This window comes from Dendrobium catenatum, unplaced genomic scaffold (genome assembly GCF_001605985.2).
Source record: "Dendrobium catenatum unplaced genomic scaffold, ASM160598v2 fragScaff_scaffold_651, whole genome shotgun sequence".
NCBI classification, from domain to species: Eukaryota; Viridiplantae; Streptophyta; class Magnoliopsida; order Asparagales; family Orchidaceae; genus Dendrobium; species Dendrobium catenatum.
Window position 1 is genome coordinate 681,850 of NW_021319113.1, and position 18,506 is coordinate 700,355.

The 18,506-nt window shown below is 35.8% G+C and overlaps 1 protein-coding gene and 1 pseudogene across 1 annotated transcript; both read left to right on the forward strand.

Moving 5' to 3' along the window:
- Positions 1–9,369: 9,369 nt before the first annotated feature.
- On the forward strand, positions 9,370–9,449 carry LOC114579819 (annotated as a pseudogene).
- Positions 9,450–9,732: 283 nt separating this feature from the next.
- On the forward strand, positions 9,733–10,822 carry LOC110115510 (putative pectinesterase/pectinesterase inhibitor 24). The gene has a single exon (XM_020848770.2). The coding sequence runs from the start codon at positions 9,992–9,994 to the stop codon at positions 10,268–10,270; it is 279 nt and encodes a 92-aa protein (XP_020704429.1). The 5' UTR covers positions 9,733–9,991; the 3' UTR covers positions 10,271–10,822.
- The last annotated feature ends 7,684 nt before the right edge of the window (positions 10,823–18,506 follow it).

Genomic DNA, 18,506 nt, shown 5'->3' on the forward strand with positions numbered 1-18,506 from the left:
TTTTTTTATTTCGATAGTTATTTATTTATTTATTAAATTCAATTTTATGCTTATAAAATATGATAAAATTGATCGTAATTATTATGTTATATATATATATATAGTCAGAAGGTATTTTCTGTGTATTTCAAGTAACTATCTCTTGCAATAAACCGGCGCACAAAAATCCACCGTAAATGCGCCGGAAACCCAGGACTTCCGTCGGATTTTACATGTTACCGGATTTTCCTGTAGTGAAAGCAACAATTTCCGGCGCATTTTCGTTGATACCGACGGATCTAGTCCGCCGGTATAAGCTTATTTTCCTGTAGTGCCTGTTCAACCCATCCTTCCTATATTACTTGACCAACCCATAATCCTCCACCTATAATGGAAGAATTAAATCAATATTGCTTTTTTGACACAACTCATAATGTTATTAGAGATGATATAAAACACCTTGTTTAGGATGAATTTTCTTCAAAGGAAAGAAATTACTTTATTCCTCATCATAACTTTTAAGATTTCTCACTGCTATCTGATGCAATTATCTAGCAATATATTTTGATCTATATGATGGAACTTTTGACCCATATGATACATTAAGGAACAAGCTAGTACAATAATTCTACTCTCTTTAAAATAATAGATCTAGCTAGATATTTTATTAAACAATTTATCACCAATCAAAAACTTTAATGATTTCCATCTTCTTTTTGAGATTGGTTAAATGAGGGAGAAACTTATAGGGAGTACTTTAAAATATACTCTTCTGAAGTACATCAAAGTCTAGGAATAATTCCATACTCATACGTATTTTCTTAAAGCTCTTTGTCATGAATATTTTTAATCATTATTGATGCGAGAGTTAGCCTACTCTCATGCAAATCTTATTTATTTAGTAGAAGCACAAATAACTATTGATAAATCCATCTATGCCCATTAAAAGAAATTTTAATAATCTTAAATAAACATAAGAATTCATAGTAAAAAATTGATTGACCTCCTCAATGAAAAAAAAATGAGCAATCATGAAACTTAAGAACACCCTTCATACCAAATTTATCTTGAGTTGTCCAATTACACCACATTAGATACATCAAGGGCTAAATCTACATGGAGATCTAAAATTCTAAATACTTCATATTGCTCAAATCTTACAAAAATTTAAATGGAGAAAACCAATCTCAATATTATCATTTTCATCATTTAAGATGACATTTAATAAAATAATTTTTTGTTGTTGAAATAATAGATTGAATGACTAATTCATGAAAAAATTGTGCTATTATTTATATGAATAACATATGTATCATTAGCCTGAAAGTAGAGAAGTTGTGATAGAAATTGATAAAAGCTATTGAGTAGGAGTTTCATCACAATATATTTGCCTATATATATTGGAATATCTCATCATTTAAGCAACTTAAAGAAGTTGAGATTCTCATCTTATTAAAATTTCTTTCTTAACTTCTATTAATAATAAAGATGCATATTTCAAGTAACTATCTCTTGCAATATATATTTTTTACAAATAATTGCATTTAATAAGAACTTCTAGAAGGTATGCTCATGAGATAGTCTCAATATATGGATAGCTAGTAGTGGATAGAGTTCACATTAGCTAATCCCTGGAAGGCATGCCTATGAGGTAGCCTCAATAGAAAGTTAGTAGTGGATAAGATACTCATTAAAAAGACTTCACAAGAGCATGTGATTAGTAAGATCTCCACTCATCCAAAAATCTTTTAAGGTATATGCATCAAAAGGTTCATGTATAATAAATTATTAGAAGGCAAAAGCTTCATAAGATAAATGTACACTAAAAATCTCAGAAGTTATAAGCTTAGAAGGTACATGTATACTAAAAATTTTAGATGGTATAAGTCTTAAAAGATACATATTTCTCCAATTCATCAACAAAATCATAATGTTTCTGCCTTAAAATAATAGGTTTTTCCAATTCTTTACAAATCTCAAAATTCAAAAAAGTTTTATAAAGTATAAGTTTCTTCTATTCTCAAAAAATTTCAAAAGGCTAAAGCTTCAAAATGTATAAATTATCCAAAAATTTCAGAAGGTCCTTATCGGCTACGAAGCTGAATTCATTATGTTTCACGTTAAGAGGAATATCTTCTATGAAAACTTAAAGATTTTAAGTCATTTCAAAGATATATAAAGAACTAAATCTCTTATGAAAGCAAATTTTTACAAGTTTGAATTTATTTTATGCGATGATGGTGAGTTCATTACTTTTGACAAATTAATTTTGAACATCAATCACATTTATGTATAAGAAATATGTATTTTAAAGCCACATATGATATTATTAGATTCACATAATCCAAACACAATATCGTACAACATATGTATCTCCAAACTCATGCACCAACTTTTAACGTGTGATCTCTTCCCTATTAAATTTTAATGCAAAGAGACTAGTTTCATCTCATCTAAAACATATAAAATGATTTCAGCACCAACACTAATACTCGATATCGCTAATATCAACACTAAAAATCAATATTAAGTTAAAGTCAAACTTTATGTGTTGAAGTATTTTCTTCAATGTTATCTAATGAATGAATTGCATCAAAATTTCACAATAGTTATCTCACCTTTTTGAGAGAAAATTGAAATTTTGAAATAGGGTGAACAACTCTTTTAGGATCTTAAACCTTTGAGATAGGGATAATCAAATCCTCTTTAGGAGGAAGGTTGGAGCTCTACCAAAAAAGTTGAGAAACTTGAGTGCCACTTACAACTCCTCCTATAGGGTGGTTTAGTACTATTGATAGAGAAAATATTGATACTTTTAAAAGGAGAGCGCTTCACCTATACAAGAGAGTGTCATGCATCTTTTAGGATAATTTGTTATTCATGGTAGAGCATTGGAGTTGTAAGGGGGAAACACACCTTATCAAGGATGATATTATACTAGAGCCTACAAAAGGGAAATTATGCATTGCATGTATAATATAATATAATTTCTCTCTTAAAATATAGAATTGGAGCCTACAATTGTGAGGGGAGAAGTGTAGTTACAATTTTTGTTGTGTTTTGAAAAAGTTAAATATAGAAGGACAAATAGAAAAAGAAAAAAAATGATGGAAAAAGTCTCCAAAAAAAAAAAAAGGAAGAAAAATGAAAATAGAGAAGAAAATTTTAAAAAATGATAAAAGTCTCGAGGGAGGCTTCTATGCCAAATGGAGCAACTTGATGTTAGTGTTCGCCAGTGTTGTCTTAGGTGGCCTGATCAAGCCTCGACCCAATTTTGGGCTTGCATGAGCATATTATAGCATTTTTGGATTCCAAAAATTATTTTTTGATGTTTGAAACTTAAATTTAGTACTTTTGAAGCCTAAAAAAGTCTCAAGATGAAATTAAAAAAAAAATTGAAGAATTAGGAGAAATTATTTTTTAATAATTTTTATTCTAATCAATGAGCCAATTTCTTGAAAGCGTAAATTATAATTAAAAAAAAAAGTCTTCGTTGATGGCCTCAAATGGAGGTTCATTTTCACATCGAGGGAGCAATTATGCCTTCTAATTTTATAAAATTATAATTTTATTATGGGATGCTTTTTGAAGAATAAATATATATTTTGGACGACATAAATTTGACATCCAAAATCAAATGGCAAATATTTTGTCTCTAAAAAATCCAACTAATCAACATGAATCACAAGATAATATTTTAAACAAAATCTTTTCAATTAAATTCAGGACCATCCAAACTACGATTTCAAACAGCTCATTATCAAACCAAGCATTTCAGTAGGATGAACCCATTGACATATCAAGTGATCTAATTTGAATTAAAATGAAGCCAAATAGAGCCCTTGAAGTATATTTGAAACCTTCAGGATTTATTAATTGAAAAAACTATATTATCTTCAAATCTTATGCGCTTAGATTCAAAATTGAATGGATTGACAAGATGATTCAAATGATCCGAAAAACATTTGATTATGATATCATTAAGGCACTCAAATGTTAGATAAATAATTTTTAGTCAAGTGATCACTATGAATTATTTGATGGAGTGTTTTTTTATTTTTGATCAAATTTATTTTCTAGCCCAGGGTCCAAGCCTAAAAAAGTCTCCATCATATAGAGAGTAGAGGTTTATTTATTGATCTTGATAGTGAAATGCTATGCAAATATGGAAAAGATTCGGAGAAAATTTGTAGTGCTCCATCGGACGACCCATATTGATTCCCTCGATCATAGAGTATTCGTTTTACATTTAAGCACTGTAATGATGATGGAATTGAGTGATCTTGGGCTCAATGAATTTAGTCGAGCCGCTTGATTTGATTATATGTGTAGACAACCTGCAATACAAGGTTAGAAGAAATATAGAAGAAGAAGCTTTGAATGCTTTGAATGATTCATTAGTTTCTCATTAATTGTCTCACAGTGCAGTAAATACAATGTATATATTAGAGCAGGAAGCAAGCCCTGCACAAGCCGCCTATAGCAGGCAAGACAGGCGGACAGACGACAGAGAAAGTGTTCCCACTGCTGCACTTTGATAGGAGAACCAGATAAGCTAGTTGAACTTGCGGTATACTCTAACAGTCCCCCTCAAACTCAGCATTGGTGGATCGAATGGTGAGTTTGTCCCGCAGTAGATAAAATCGAAGAGGAGATAATGGTTTAGTTAAAATATCTGTGATTTGATCCTGTGAATGAATATGAACAATAGAAATAGCCTTCTGCTGAACATGTTGACCAATAAAATGATAATCTATCTCAATATGTTTCGTACGAGCATGAAAAACTGGATTGTGAGCTAAAGCAATTGCAGAAGTATTGTCACAAAAAACTGTCGTAGGTGCAGTTTGAAATAATGACAACTCATCTAGTAACAGACGAAGCCAAAGGATATCTGAGGTGGCGGAAGAAAGCGCTCTATATTCTGCTTCGGTCGAAGACTTGGCTACGGTTACTTGCTTTTTAACACACCAAGAAATAAGTGTTGGCCCAAGGTAAGAACAGAATCCGTTAACAGACTTGCGATCAGCAGCATTTGACGCCCAGTCGGCATCCACAAATGTAGTTAGCTGCATATTTCCTGGCTGTAAAGGAAGACCGTATGATTGTGTTCCCTTAATATACCGAAGCAGACGCTTGATGGCAAGAAAATCAGCATTGGTTGGAGCATGCATATGCTGACAAATGGAATTTACAGCGAATGCAATATCGGGACGTGTTATGGTGAGGTAGTTTAGCGAACCAGCTAAACGACGATAAAATTGTGGATCAGAAAATGGTTGAGCAGCTGTTGCAGTTTCGGACGGCTTCAAGGTAATAGGAGTAGGAACTGCGGTGCAGTTTGTAAAGCCAGCTGAATGAAGTAGTTCTGTAACATATTTAGTTTGGTGAAGATAGAAGACACCTGGCAAGCGTTTGACTTGAATACCGAGATAAGTGTCCACATTACCGAGTTGTTTAAGAGAGAAGTTAGTCTTAAGCATAAAGAGCAGTTGATCTATAGTAGATGAGTGATTCCCAGTGAGTAACAAATCATCTACATAAATGAGAAGGTATAGACAAGTAGAAGCCTTCCGATAAATAAGAAGCGAGGGATTGGCTTTGCTAAATACAAATCCAAACTGAAGTAGAGAGTTGGTTAGCTTAGTATACCATTGCCGAGGCGCCTGCTTAAGCCCATAAATAGCCTTGTGTAGCCGGCAAACATGATTGGGATAATGTGTATCTGCAAAACCAGGTGGTTGCTTCATATAAACTTCATCAGGAAGATCTCCATGTAGAAAGGCATTTGGAATGTCAAATTGTAAAGTTTGCCAATTATGATGAAGAGCTAGCAACAGTAGAAGCCGAATTGTAGGTAACTTGGCAACCGGACTAAACGTCTCCGTGAAATTGATGCCATGTTCTTGACCAAAGCCTTGGGCAACTAGCCGTGCTTTGTATCGATCGATTTGGCCATTCGGTTTGGTTTTCAACTTGTAGATCCATTTGCAGCCCAAAATAGGTTTGTTGGAAGGTGGGGATTGCAAACTCCAAGTACCTTTTTGCTGAAGCGCAAGAAATTCATCCGACATTGCGTTTCTCCAGCACTCATGTTTTACTGCTTGACTGTAAGAAGATGGAGTAAACTGAGAATGAGGAACCGTGAGCAGATCAAAAATGACTTTCGGTTTCTGATGGCCAGTTTTCTGTCTTGTTAACATGTGATGAACCGGAGGCACAGAGGAATGAATAGCTGTAGCCGGAGCAACAGATGGAACCGGGGGTGAAGAGGAAAGGTGTGATGTAGATACTGGAGCAGATTGAATTGAAGACAGTGAGTCAACATGTTCTGGTTGCTGCTCAAGAGAAGAATTTATGGCCTGAGAGAATGTCAGAGGAGAGGAAATTGAAGTGGGTGTCAGTAAAAGAGGATTTTGAGGTGGAGTTATTGGTGTAGTAGGAACGGGAGATTGTTGAGAAGCGTATGGAAAAATGTGCTCATGAAAAATAACATGACGAGAGACTAGAATTTTATTAGTGAGGAGATTTAAACAACGATAACCTTTATGCATAGCAGAGTATCTTAGGAAAATACATTCCTGGGAGCGAGGTGAGAGTTTGTGTTTGGACATAGGTTGAAGCCAAGGAAAGCACAAACAACCAAAGGTTCGTAGATGCGTGTAAGAGGGAAGGGTATGATGTAACAGTTGATATGGAATGTTAAGATTACGAGCTTTGGTTGGTAAAATATTAATGAGATAATTAGATGTCATGAGTGCTTCAGCCCAAAATTTATAAGGAAGCTTGGAAGCATGAAGTAGAGCGCGAGTGGTTTCAAGAAGATGGCGGTGCTTACGTTCAACAAGCCCATTTTGTTCGGGAGTGTAAGGACAACTGTACTGATGTGTAATTCCATGTAGTAGAAGAAAATTTTGAAACAAGTTACTGGAATATTCACCGCCGCCATCGGTGCGGAATGTTTGAATAGATGTATTAAAGGCATTATTTATGAGGTGAACAAAATGTTGAAATTTTAAGAAAACTTCATCTTTTGAATGTAACAGATAAATCCAAGTATATCGTGTATATTCGTCTATAAAAACAACATAATAACGAAAACTATGCAACGAAGAAACCGGTGCAGGGCCCCAAACATCTAAGTGTATTAATTGGAAGGGTTTGATTACATTACTTTGAGATACAGAGAAAGGCAGTTTGTGACTTTTCGCCACATTACAAGACGAGCAAACAAAGGTAGTAGGAGGAGTACATATAGACGGTACTAAAGAGGCTAAAGTTCTAAGAGTACTAATGTTTGGATGCCCCAAACGAGCATGCCACGGAGCTGAGGATCGAACAGTGGAGTGTAGAGCTGAACGAGTGCTGTTGACTGTGGAGAGAAGGGGATAGAGTCCATCTTGTGATTTTCCACGAAGAAGAACACTATTGTCCGAGAGATCCTTGATAAGAAAACCATGAGCATCAAACAAGATTGAGCAGTTATTGTCAGATGTCAATTTGTGTATGGAAAGAAGATTATGGGAAAGCAATGGAACATGAAGTAAATTTTTAAGACGTAGCTTACGATTTGTATCCGGAAGAGGGAGAATCCCTTGACCGGATTGATGGATTGGAAGAGTGGCGCCACTAGCAACAGAGACAGAATCTGTTCCAAAATAAGGAGTTGGCATTTGTAGTTGATTTGCATTTGATGTAAGATGGGAAGAGGCGCCAGAATCTAAAACCCATTCAGTTACTAGAGAGCTCACGGTGCTGTGCTAATTTGTCAAATAAGCACGAGGTGTGGAATTGGAGATGGTTGGCGCATACTGCATATTGCAGCGATGCCAACAGTTGAGTGCAACATGCCCAGCCTTGTCGCAAATCTGACACGTCGGACGCACACTTGAAGGACTAGCAGTGCGAACCTGAGAACTCTGGGCAGCCGACACATTGTTAAAACCAGATCCAGAATTATTTGTCCTGAAGGAAGCTCCTCTGCTTCGACCACGCGGGGCAGATCGACCACGATTGGTACTGGAACGATTTGTCCACAGAGCAGAGTGGTCGGAAGGAAGAGACGCATCCTTTTGCTGCTCATTTTGTAGGTTTATTTCTTCACTGCATAAGAGAGAGTACAGTGTATCCAAGCTAATAGCGCCTTGAGTCGTGCGAATGGCAGATTTAAAAGGATTGTAAATGGAAGGAAGCCCATTTAGAGTATGTAAAATGACATCTTCAACATCTATGTGTCCTCCAGATGCAGCAATATTATCCACTATTGCTTTGATTTGAGCTAAAAATTGTGTCATTGTAAGATCTTTCATCTGGATGTGATGCAATTCATTTTTGAGTTGAATCACACGTGATCGGTTTGTCGGCTGAAGACGTTTTTCAAGAGTCATCCAGATCTCATGCGCTGTAGACAAGGAGAGTATGTAGGGAAAGACCGAAGCAGAAATGGTAGACATTAAAGCCGAAACAAGGTTTTGATCAACTAATTTCCATAGCCGCAGATCCTGGGAGTCAGTTTCCGCAGGAGGAGGAGTGTTTCCCGTTAAATAACCTTCAAAGCCATTTGCAGAGAACAACTTAAACACCTGTAGACGCCAAATAGGATAGTTTTCATTTGTAAGAGAGGTAGAGACAATGTTCTTCAAGTTGCTCATGAGGAACTTCAAGGTAGAAGGAACAGTAAACTCCGACATTGTCGCTGAAAGAGAAGAACCAGCAGCCGCAGCTGACATAGCGGAAGAAGCAGAGTCAGGATTCGCCATACAACACTTACTGAGCACAACGCTCTGATACCATGTAGACAACCTGCAATACAAGGTTAGAAGAAATATAGAAGAAGAAGCTTTGAATGCTTCGAATGATTCATTAGTTTCTCATTAATTGTCTCACAGTGCAGTAAATACAATGTATATATTAGAGCAGGAAGCAAGCCCTGCACAAGCCGCCTATAGCAGGCAAGACAGGCGGACAAACGACAGAGAAAGTGTTCCCACTGCTGCACTTTGATAGGAGAACCAGATAAGCTAGTTGAACTTGCGGTATACTCTAACAATATGTATGTTGTATTTGGATATCATTTGGTCACTCAATTAATATTTTGAAGCTTTCAAAAATTCTTCAAACTATTGATTTGGGCTTATTTGGGCTCGAATTAGACAAATTTTGGTGTCATTGAGTTTGCATCATCTAGACGTTTAGTTTAACTATAAGTTTGTCGAATTTGGAGTTCGGATGGTCCCAAATTTAATTTTGAAAGTTTCTAATTCAAATATCCCTCAATATTCGTGTTCGATTAAGGCGATTTTTGGTGACTTATGAATGCTGATAGTTTGCTCTCCTATAAAGGAAAATCTATGATGACATGAAGGTGCTAAAGAAGAAGCCAAATGCGTTTTAATCTCTTTGGTTACATTTGATAAAATTGGAACGGTATAGAGAAGGTTATTATGGCCCTTGCATAAGGATGACATGCACTTGGCTTCTCTCCAGTTCCAAATGAGCTGTTCTACATCCACCACCATCATAACACCTAGGGTTGTAAACAAGTTGAGTCGAGTTCGAGTTATCTCTAACTTGAGGTTGATTAACTAATCGAGTTCCAGCTCGAGTTTTACTCTACGAGTTTGAGTTCGCTCATGAGCCAACTCATTTATTATGAAAGAGAGAAAATGACTATGATTTAAACCAGGGGTGTCAATATTTGACACGACACGAAAACTTGACCCGAAAATTTTGGGTTGGACAAACGGGTCGCCACTCCACCATCCACGGCACCGTGGATTTCATCTTCGGCCGGGCCGCCGCCGTTTTCCAATTCTGCGAAATCCTCCCTCGCCGCCCCCTCCCCAATCAGATCAACACCATCACCGCTCAAGGCAAAGATTGCCCTTCCATCCGAAGCGGATTCTCCATCCATCTCTCCTGGATTCTACCCGGTAAGGATCTCATAGACAAAACAGATTTCTTTTATACTTATCTCGGCCGGCCGTGGAAGAATTACTCGACTACGGTTTTTATGCAATGTTATATGGATGGGTTCGTGAGGCCGGAAGGATGGGTTGAATGGGGCGAGGAGGCGGCGCCGGCGACTGTTTATTATGGAGAGTTTGAGAATTATGGTGGCGGGGCGGGGACCGATGGGAGAGTGAAATGGGAAGGGTATAGGAGGATGGGGAAGAAGGAAGCTGAGAGGTTTACTGTGGGTGAGTTCATAGGAGGAGATGAATGGATTTGGAACCATTCAGTTCCATATAGGTCTGGCTTGCTAGATTCAGATAGTATTGGAAGGGAATGATTAGTGGCATTTTGTATATAGATGGTATTGGTAATTGAAGTATAATGTAGTGCAAGGTTGCTTCAGACCAAGTAAATTATTATGAAGTTTCTTATCAGAAAGAAAGATGGTGGTTTTAGTATGATCATTTGTGTTTTATTTAGTTGTGAATTCTTTGCAAGTGGGAGAGCTTCTGACAGAATGTCTTCAACTTGTTTTTAAGTCTTAGTTTGTGACGGCTTTCTTACTGCTTCTTAAAGCAGTTTTTTAGTATAAAAAATTTAATTTTTACCCATGAATCTTGTAGAAAGAAATGATATTTGATTGCAATGTGTCTGGTCCTGCCATGAAAACATGAATCTTGTGCCATTTCAATTGCTAGTTTCATCGTTTAATACTGCCAGTAGATCTGGCGGTCAACTGAATGCCGAGAATAATGCTGGAAATATCACATGTATTCAGTGAATTTCTTGTAGTGGTAGCCACCACCACGAATCACTGAACCAACATCACTGGCCACCATCACAATCATCATTGCCTCATTGGCCACCATTGATAAATTTTTTCAAAGATGAGAAATATATTTATTTTATGCCAAAATATAAAATATTAAAAAAAAAAAAAAAAAAAAAACTAAACTCATGTACTTTTTGAGAGCTTTTTCAAATCTTTGAGAGATGAAGACTCAGCATCTTGATTGATCTTCATGCTAAGTAAAATAATGCAACAATCCCAAATCACCATTTTATATTTCATCATCTTCTCTCTCTAAACTTCTTATATAATCTATATAATTTTTGAAGTAAACATTAAATCATCAACATACAAAGCAACAATGAGAACTCTTGGCCTGATGCTTCACATATAAAGTTGGCTTACTCTTGCTCATGCAAAAAACTCTTTTAAGGAAATAGCAATCAGTTTGATTGTACCAAAACTCTTGAGGCTTGCTTGAGTCAAGATAGGGCAGTTTATAGCATAAAGACATTGTTTTCTTCTCCTGTAGCAACAAAGCTTTGAGGTAGTTCTATAACTACCTCCTCTTTTAATTATCCATTCAAAACAACTGATTTAAAATATAGTTAGCACAACAATAGAACTTTTTGGGCTGTGAGAGCGATAAGCACTCTCATACTATCTAAGCGAGCAAGTTGAATTTTAGGCTATTATGCATAGCCCTTAGCAACAAGTTGAATTTGAAGTTGTAGATCCAGTCGACATCAACAACAACATCAAACCTTTATACCACTACATGGGGTGGATTATATGAATCTTTTTTCTCCATTGTGTCATGTTAAGAGTCAAATTCTCATTTAAATCTAATAAAAGAAAGTCATTTCTAATATTCTCTAACAAAGTGTTTTAAGGTCTACATATACCTTTCTTAACATATGCCAAATCTAATACATCTACTTTCCTAATCGGGTCATCGGAAGGTTGCCATTTTATGTGACCGAACCATCTAAGGTGACTCTCTAATCTTATCTTCCACTGGAGCTACTTCAACCTTTTCACGTATTTGCTCATTTCGTATCTTGTCTCTAAGAGTAAAGTCACTCATCCACCTGAGCATTCTCATCTCTACAACACTTAACTTAATATTATGGTTGTCTTTTAATGACCAACATTCTACACAATAAAACATTGCCGGCCTCACCACTATATTATAGATTCTTTCATTAAGTTTAAGATGGTCTTTTCTATTACACAATAAGTCCGATGTATTCCTCCACTTTAACTATCCAACTTGAATTCTATTAATAATATCCTCATATATTTCACCATCACTCTAAACAATAGATCAAAGATATCTAAAATGTCTACTCTTATGAATGACTTGATCGTCCAAAGTCACAATCCCACACTAGATCTATTACTCCTAAAATTACACTATATATATTCAATTTTAAATATACTCAAACGAAAACCTTCACTACAGGAAAATTGTCCAATACTGACGGTAATTAAAATTTTCGGCTGTTCAACTCCCGCTAGAAAAAATCGCGTAGGAAACTGAAACCGACGGCTTTTTTACTGGCGGTTATCGTCGACGTAACTCACTGGCACGTAGATTGCAGGAGAACCGCAGGTAATACCATCGTAATTACTAACGGTATTACCGGCGGCATAACCGCTGCTTTTAAGCCGCTGGTAATTACTTTGTAGAAAAAATAAATACAATAAAATAATTATTTTTTGTATATAACTTTACAAAATTCAAATTTTTTTAATCATTATCATAATTTTTAAAAATCATCACTTCATTTTTTAGTGCTTCAAAATCTCAAATTTATGACAAAATTTATGCTTAATTAAACAATTTTTTTTTGTCTGATCAAAACTAGAATATTATAGTCCAATCATATATATATTCTTATGTAAGTGGTGCCTAGCCTAGCATTAAGTCTTAAACAAGAAATTTAAGCATACATTCTCCCATCATTATTGTTAAAGCTTTTAATTAAAATGAATAAATATAAGACTTTTCTTTATTTCCCTAAAAAACAAAAAATCTGATTTTTTTTTAAATGCTTGCCTGAAATTTAAGAAATATGCTCATTGTTTAATTTCTTCGAGAAATATACCCGAAAGTTTCTTTCTTATCAATACGACGCTATAATTCAAATATACAGTCTAATTTATAGAAGCATTGTTTCATGCAAAATCACGTGCAGAATTGAGATACGCCCGATAGGTGATCAAACATGTTTGTATTTCATAAACAATATTAAAAAAATGGTTGAAGAAGTTTCAATCATAAGCTGAATAATGAATATAGTTTGATTACGCTTAAAACAAGTTTCGATTTGTAACGATATATGTGAAATGTCTTAAAGTAAAAGAAAGTTAACTCTTAAACATCGATGTGTTTTTTTGTGTAATGTCTGAAATGTTCGTAAGAAGTTTTGCAGTTAAGCGTGCTCATCACAGAGCAATTTTGGGATGTCTGACCTACTGAGAAGTTACACAAACAGGACAAAGATTTTAGTCTATTAAGCAAAAACGGACAATATCTCAATAGTTAAGAATTTGAGTTGTAACAATATATATGTCATCAAATATGGGAACTTTATAATAATAAATATGTGATTCAATTTGTATACTTTATAAAAATATAGTTGTATTATAATTACTATTAATATATTCAGTTGTATCAAAGTTTTTATTTGATGTGTTTACACATGTCGTTGGAAAATATTATAGCTATTTTAATTTAATATAAGTATTAATATTAAAAATATGTCCTCTATTTTATTTACCTGATTATGTTGTAATTTTTATGATTAAATTCGACAAAATTATACTCTATTGATTAACTAGTGCGAATTTTGTTTGAAAATTGAATGAACTTTATTCATACTGTCATTTTATTATTTTATAAATTTTTTGAATATTGTCTTATTCAAACTTTATTTGAACTATGTTTGAATATTGATCAAAATTTTTTTGAATAAAAATTATTAGTGCTCAATTATAATTTGAAGAATATTCAATTGTGGATCAATTTTTTATTATATATAATCATAATTTTGATTGAATTTTATTCAAATCTTATTTGAATGCTAAAGGTCGAGTCGGGTTCGGGTCTAACTCGGAATTGACCCGGCACTATTCGACCCGATCCGTTTTTGAAAACGAGTCATTTTTTCAAACACGAACCTAAACCGCTTTGGGTTCGGGTTGAAGAAACCGAAGGACAGAGAAAGGCAAGAACAAGAATGTAAAAGCAAAGTAGAATGAAGAATAATATCCAACGTATCTTACAAACAATGTATCATCCTATTATATAGACCTAGGTATGTACGGCTCAATAACAAGAGAGTCAATCAAAAGCTTACACCTCATTAGCAAGTACAAATATAAACATATATATAATTATGTTATATCTGTGTGCTCTAATACGCCCCTGCAAACTGATGGGTCTTGAATGACTGTCAGTTGGAGATGCAGTTTGTGAAATCGAGGTGTAGATAGCAATTTGTGAATATATTAGCCACTTAACCAATTGTGCTTATCGGAAGAATACAGATGTTGTTTTGGTGAATGTGATCCTGTATGAACTTCTGGTTGATTTCAATGTGTTTTGTGCGAGCGTGAAAGACATGATTGTTTGCCAGAGCAATATTGGATGAGGTATTATCACAGTATATTTTTGTTGGATAGTCTTGAAGAATGCCAAAATCATTGAGTAGTTTGCGTAGCCAAATTATGTCGGATGTAAGCGTCGCAAGTGCCTGATATTCATATTCGATGGAAGATCTAGCAACCATGTCCTGTTTGTTGACCGTCCAAGATATGGTCGTGTCACCCAGAAAGGAGCAGTATCCTGATTTTGATTTTTTGGATATATGATCGCCAGCCCAATCTGCATATGAAAAAGATTGAAGAACGATATTAGTTTTTATAACTGATATTCCAAAATCTAATGTACCTTTGATGTATCGTAGAAGATGCTTTAGCATGTATATATGCTGAGGTAGAGGATGGTGCATATGTTGTGATAATTGATTCACACTGTATGCTATATCAGGGCGGGTTATCGTCAAGTATTGCAAGGAACCCGTGAGACGGCGGTAGAGAGTAGGATCTTGAAGAAATGTCTATGTATTGAAGTCATCCAATAATTTTGTGCAGGTTGGGTTTGCAAAAGGGTTGCACTATGTTAGGTTGGTTTGCTGGAGAATTTGAGAAGCATACTTCTTCTAAGATAGGAAGTATTGGGTTGGAGAACGAGTTATCTTTATACCAAGAAATTCATTTGCTTCTCCTAGATGTTTCATTCAAAATTCCTTGTTGAGCTTAGCCAGCATATCAATGATAACGCCCATATAATTTTCGGATATGAGAATGTTGTCAACGTGTACCAATATGTAGATTCGAACCTTGTCCTTGTTGTAGACAAGTAATGAAGGATCCGATTGACTGTGAGAGAACCTGAGGGTAACCAAAGTTGCAGTGAATGTGTTATACCACTGTCTAGGCGCCTGTTTTAAATCATAAATAGCTTTGTGAAGACGACATACACGTTCAGGATGCTATTGTCTTCGAACCCTTTTAGTTGAGCCATATATGACGTCTTAGATAGATTTTCATGATGGAATGTGTGTTGCCACATCTAATTGTTGAACAACCCAATTGTTGTAAAGAGCAACTGCCAGAAGTATTAGTATTATTGGTAATTATGCTATCGGACTGAAGGTTTATGTATAATCCAATATGTGCTCTTGTTGTTACCATGAACGACCAGCCTTGCCTTGTATTTTGCCACAAAACAATCTGCTTGAAATTTTGTTTTGTATGTCCACTTGCATCCTAGAACGGAGGCGTTTGTTGGCGGTTGAACAAGACTCCAAGTTCCTTGCTTTTGAAGAGCAATGAATTATGTAACCATAGCTTAATGCCACTCAAATTTCTTAACGACGTCATGGTACGTTGTTGGATCCGACTGAGAAGAGTTGGATATATGGTTGTGCAGCATATTTAATATGTTAGTCAGTTTGAGAGTTCCTGTCATACTTCTAGTAGTCATGTGGTGGAATGGTAGGATAGGTGACTTGGATGGCAGAGGAAAATCCGAATGATTCAGTTGAGTGAACTGATTTCCAGGAGAAGGAGCAGAGTTCGTTTGGGAGGAATGAGAGGTAGATTGTATGGGTTGCACGGTTGGTGTTGATTAGCTAAGGTAGTGGAATGGGAAACATAGAATGGGGTTAGAAGTATGGGAGAAATATTAGTATGATCAATGATGTGGGAAGAATCTATAATAAAGAATGGAAACACATTCTCATTGAATGTGGTGTGCATGGATATGGTGATCTTATTATTACGAGGATCAAGGCATTTATAGCCTTTATATGTGTCAAAATAACCAAGAAAAACACGTAATGTGGCTTTTGGCTGAAGTTTGTGACGAGAATGTGTTGGGGTTAGCGGAAAGCATTCACAACCAAAGATCTTGAGGTGACTGTACTCATGTTTTTTTGTTGTGAAAGATTTTGAATGGGGATAAATTGTTTGTTGTAAGTGAGGGCATTCTATTGATAAGATACACTAAAGTTAATACGACATCTGGCCAATAATTGTAGGGAACCGAAGCTGTGAGAAGGAGCGTGCGCGTAGTTTCAATGATGTGTATGTGTTTTTTTCTCAGCCAAGCCTTTTTGTTCAGGGGTGTAAGGATAAGATATTTGATGTATGATGATCAAAGATAATTCGTAAAAGTATGGTTAACATATTCCGTACCTCCATCGATTCTTAATGTTTTTATTTAATGTGAAGTATATATTGCCATTTGATTTTTAAAATCAATAAAGATATCAAGAACAACTGATTTTTGACGTAACAGAAATAACCATGTAAATCTAGAACAATCATCAACGAAAATGACATAGTTTTTGTATCCTTGGTAGGATACCGTGGGAGCAAGTCCCCAAACATCAGAGTGAATGAGTGTAAGATGAGAATGCTGACGGTGTTTAGAATGTTTAAACATAAGTTTGTGACATTTAGATGCTTCACAAGAATGACAAGTAAAAGAATGTTTTCTTAAATTGAGACTAGGATTACAACTAAATATAAGATCAAAAATTCTTTTGTGCGGATGACTGAGCCGATGATGCCAATAATTGGTTGAAGAGGTAGAGACCACTAATGCTCGATTTTGGTGAGCGGATGATCCAATCAGAATGGTATATAGGCCGCCATTACACAGTTCGTGAAGAATGACTTTTTGCGTCTTCATATCCTTCAAGGTAAACCTAGATGGATCAAAGATAATGGATATATTGTTATCCATGGTTAGTTGAGATATGGACAATAAATTGTAATGAATAGAGGGAGAATGTAAAATTTGAGATAGATTCATCTTACGAGACGGGGTCGGGAGGATTCCCACCTCTGTGTGAGCTATGTTGGCCGATCTGTCGTCACCAATCGTGACATTATCAGATCCTTGATAAGGTGTGGAAATTGACAGGTTGTCAAGGGAGTTTGTGAGGTGCGTAGAGGCCCCTGAGTCCAAGAAGCAGTGTTCTTCTGTGTTATCGGAATTTGCTCTGAGCGCTCTGTTAGTAGTTCTTGACAATGGAGTGTATTGAACATTGAGGCGATGCCAACACGATTGAGCCGAATGGCCCTTCTTGAAACATATTTGGCAAACGAGGTTGGCATTGCTTTAGACTGAGAGGAAACAATAGTGTTGAACGTGTTTCTACTGCGTTTTCTACATCCTCTTCCTATGTAGGTAAATAACGCTGTACTGGGGTCGGAATTACCATTGGATCGAGCTGCATTCGTTGCAAGATTAACTTCTTCACTTAGAAGAAGTGGATGGATTTGATCAAGACTAATGGGTGTGAGCATGATTCTAATGGCAGTTTTGAAGGATTGCTATTGGGGAGGAATACCATTGAGAATGTAAAGGATTATGTCTTCAATGTCAACAATAGAACCGACAACGGCTATTTGATCTACAAAATACTTGATTTTAGTGAGATAGTGAGTCATGGTGGAGTTTTTGAGGGAAATATTATGGAGTTCATTCTTGAGTTGAATGACTTTAGACCTATTTGTAGATTGAAATATTGTTTGTAAGGTCGTCTAAATGGCAGCAGTGGTTTCAAGAGAAATGACATAGGGCAAAACCGATGGAGAGATCGTCGAACATATCAAATTTGAAATATTTTGATATGTAAGAAGCCATTGAGAGAAGAGAGGATTAGGGGAAGACGAACCATCTTGATTCGTCAGAGATTGGGCGGGAGGGGAGCAGTTAGGATCAAGAAAGCTTTGGAGGCCATTTACACGAAGAATCCTTAGAATTTGCAATTTCCATACATAATAGTTTTCTGGAGTGAGTTGGATCGTGACGACGTTTTTGAGATTTGAAAAAAGGAATTTCAGAGTAGGGATGAAACGGATTTGGATGTTCAGAGACCTGTAAATCACGTTGTCCTTTGACCTGAGAGGTTGCAGAGTGAGCCATCAGAAGGATCAGAAACATATTCCTGATACTATGAAGAAACCGAAGGGCAGAGAAAGACAAGAACAAGAATGTAAAAGCAAAGTAGAATGAAGAATAATATCCGATCTATCTTACACAGCAATGTACGATCCTATTATATAGACCTAGGTATGTACAACTCAATAACAAGAGAGCCAATCAAAAGCCTACACCTAATTAGCAAGTACAAATATAAATAGAGATATGATTATGTTATCTCTGTGTACTCTAATACGGGTCAACCCGACACGATCT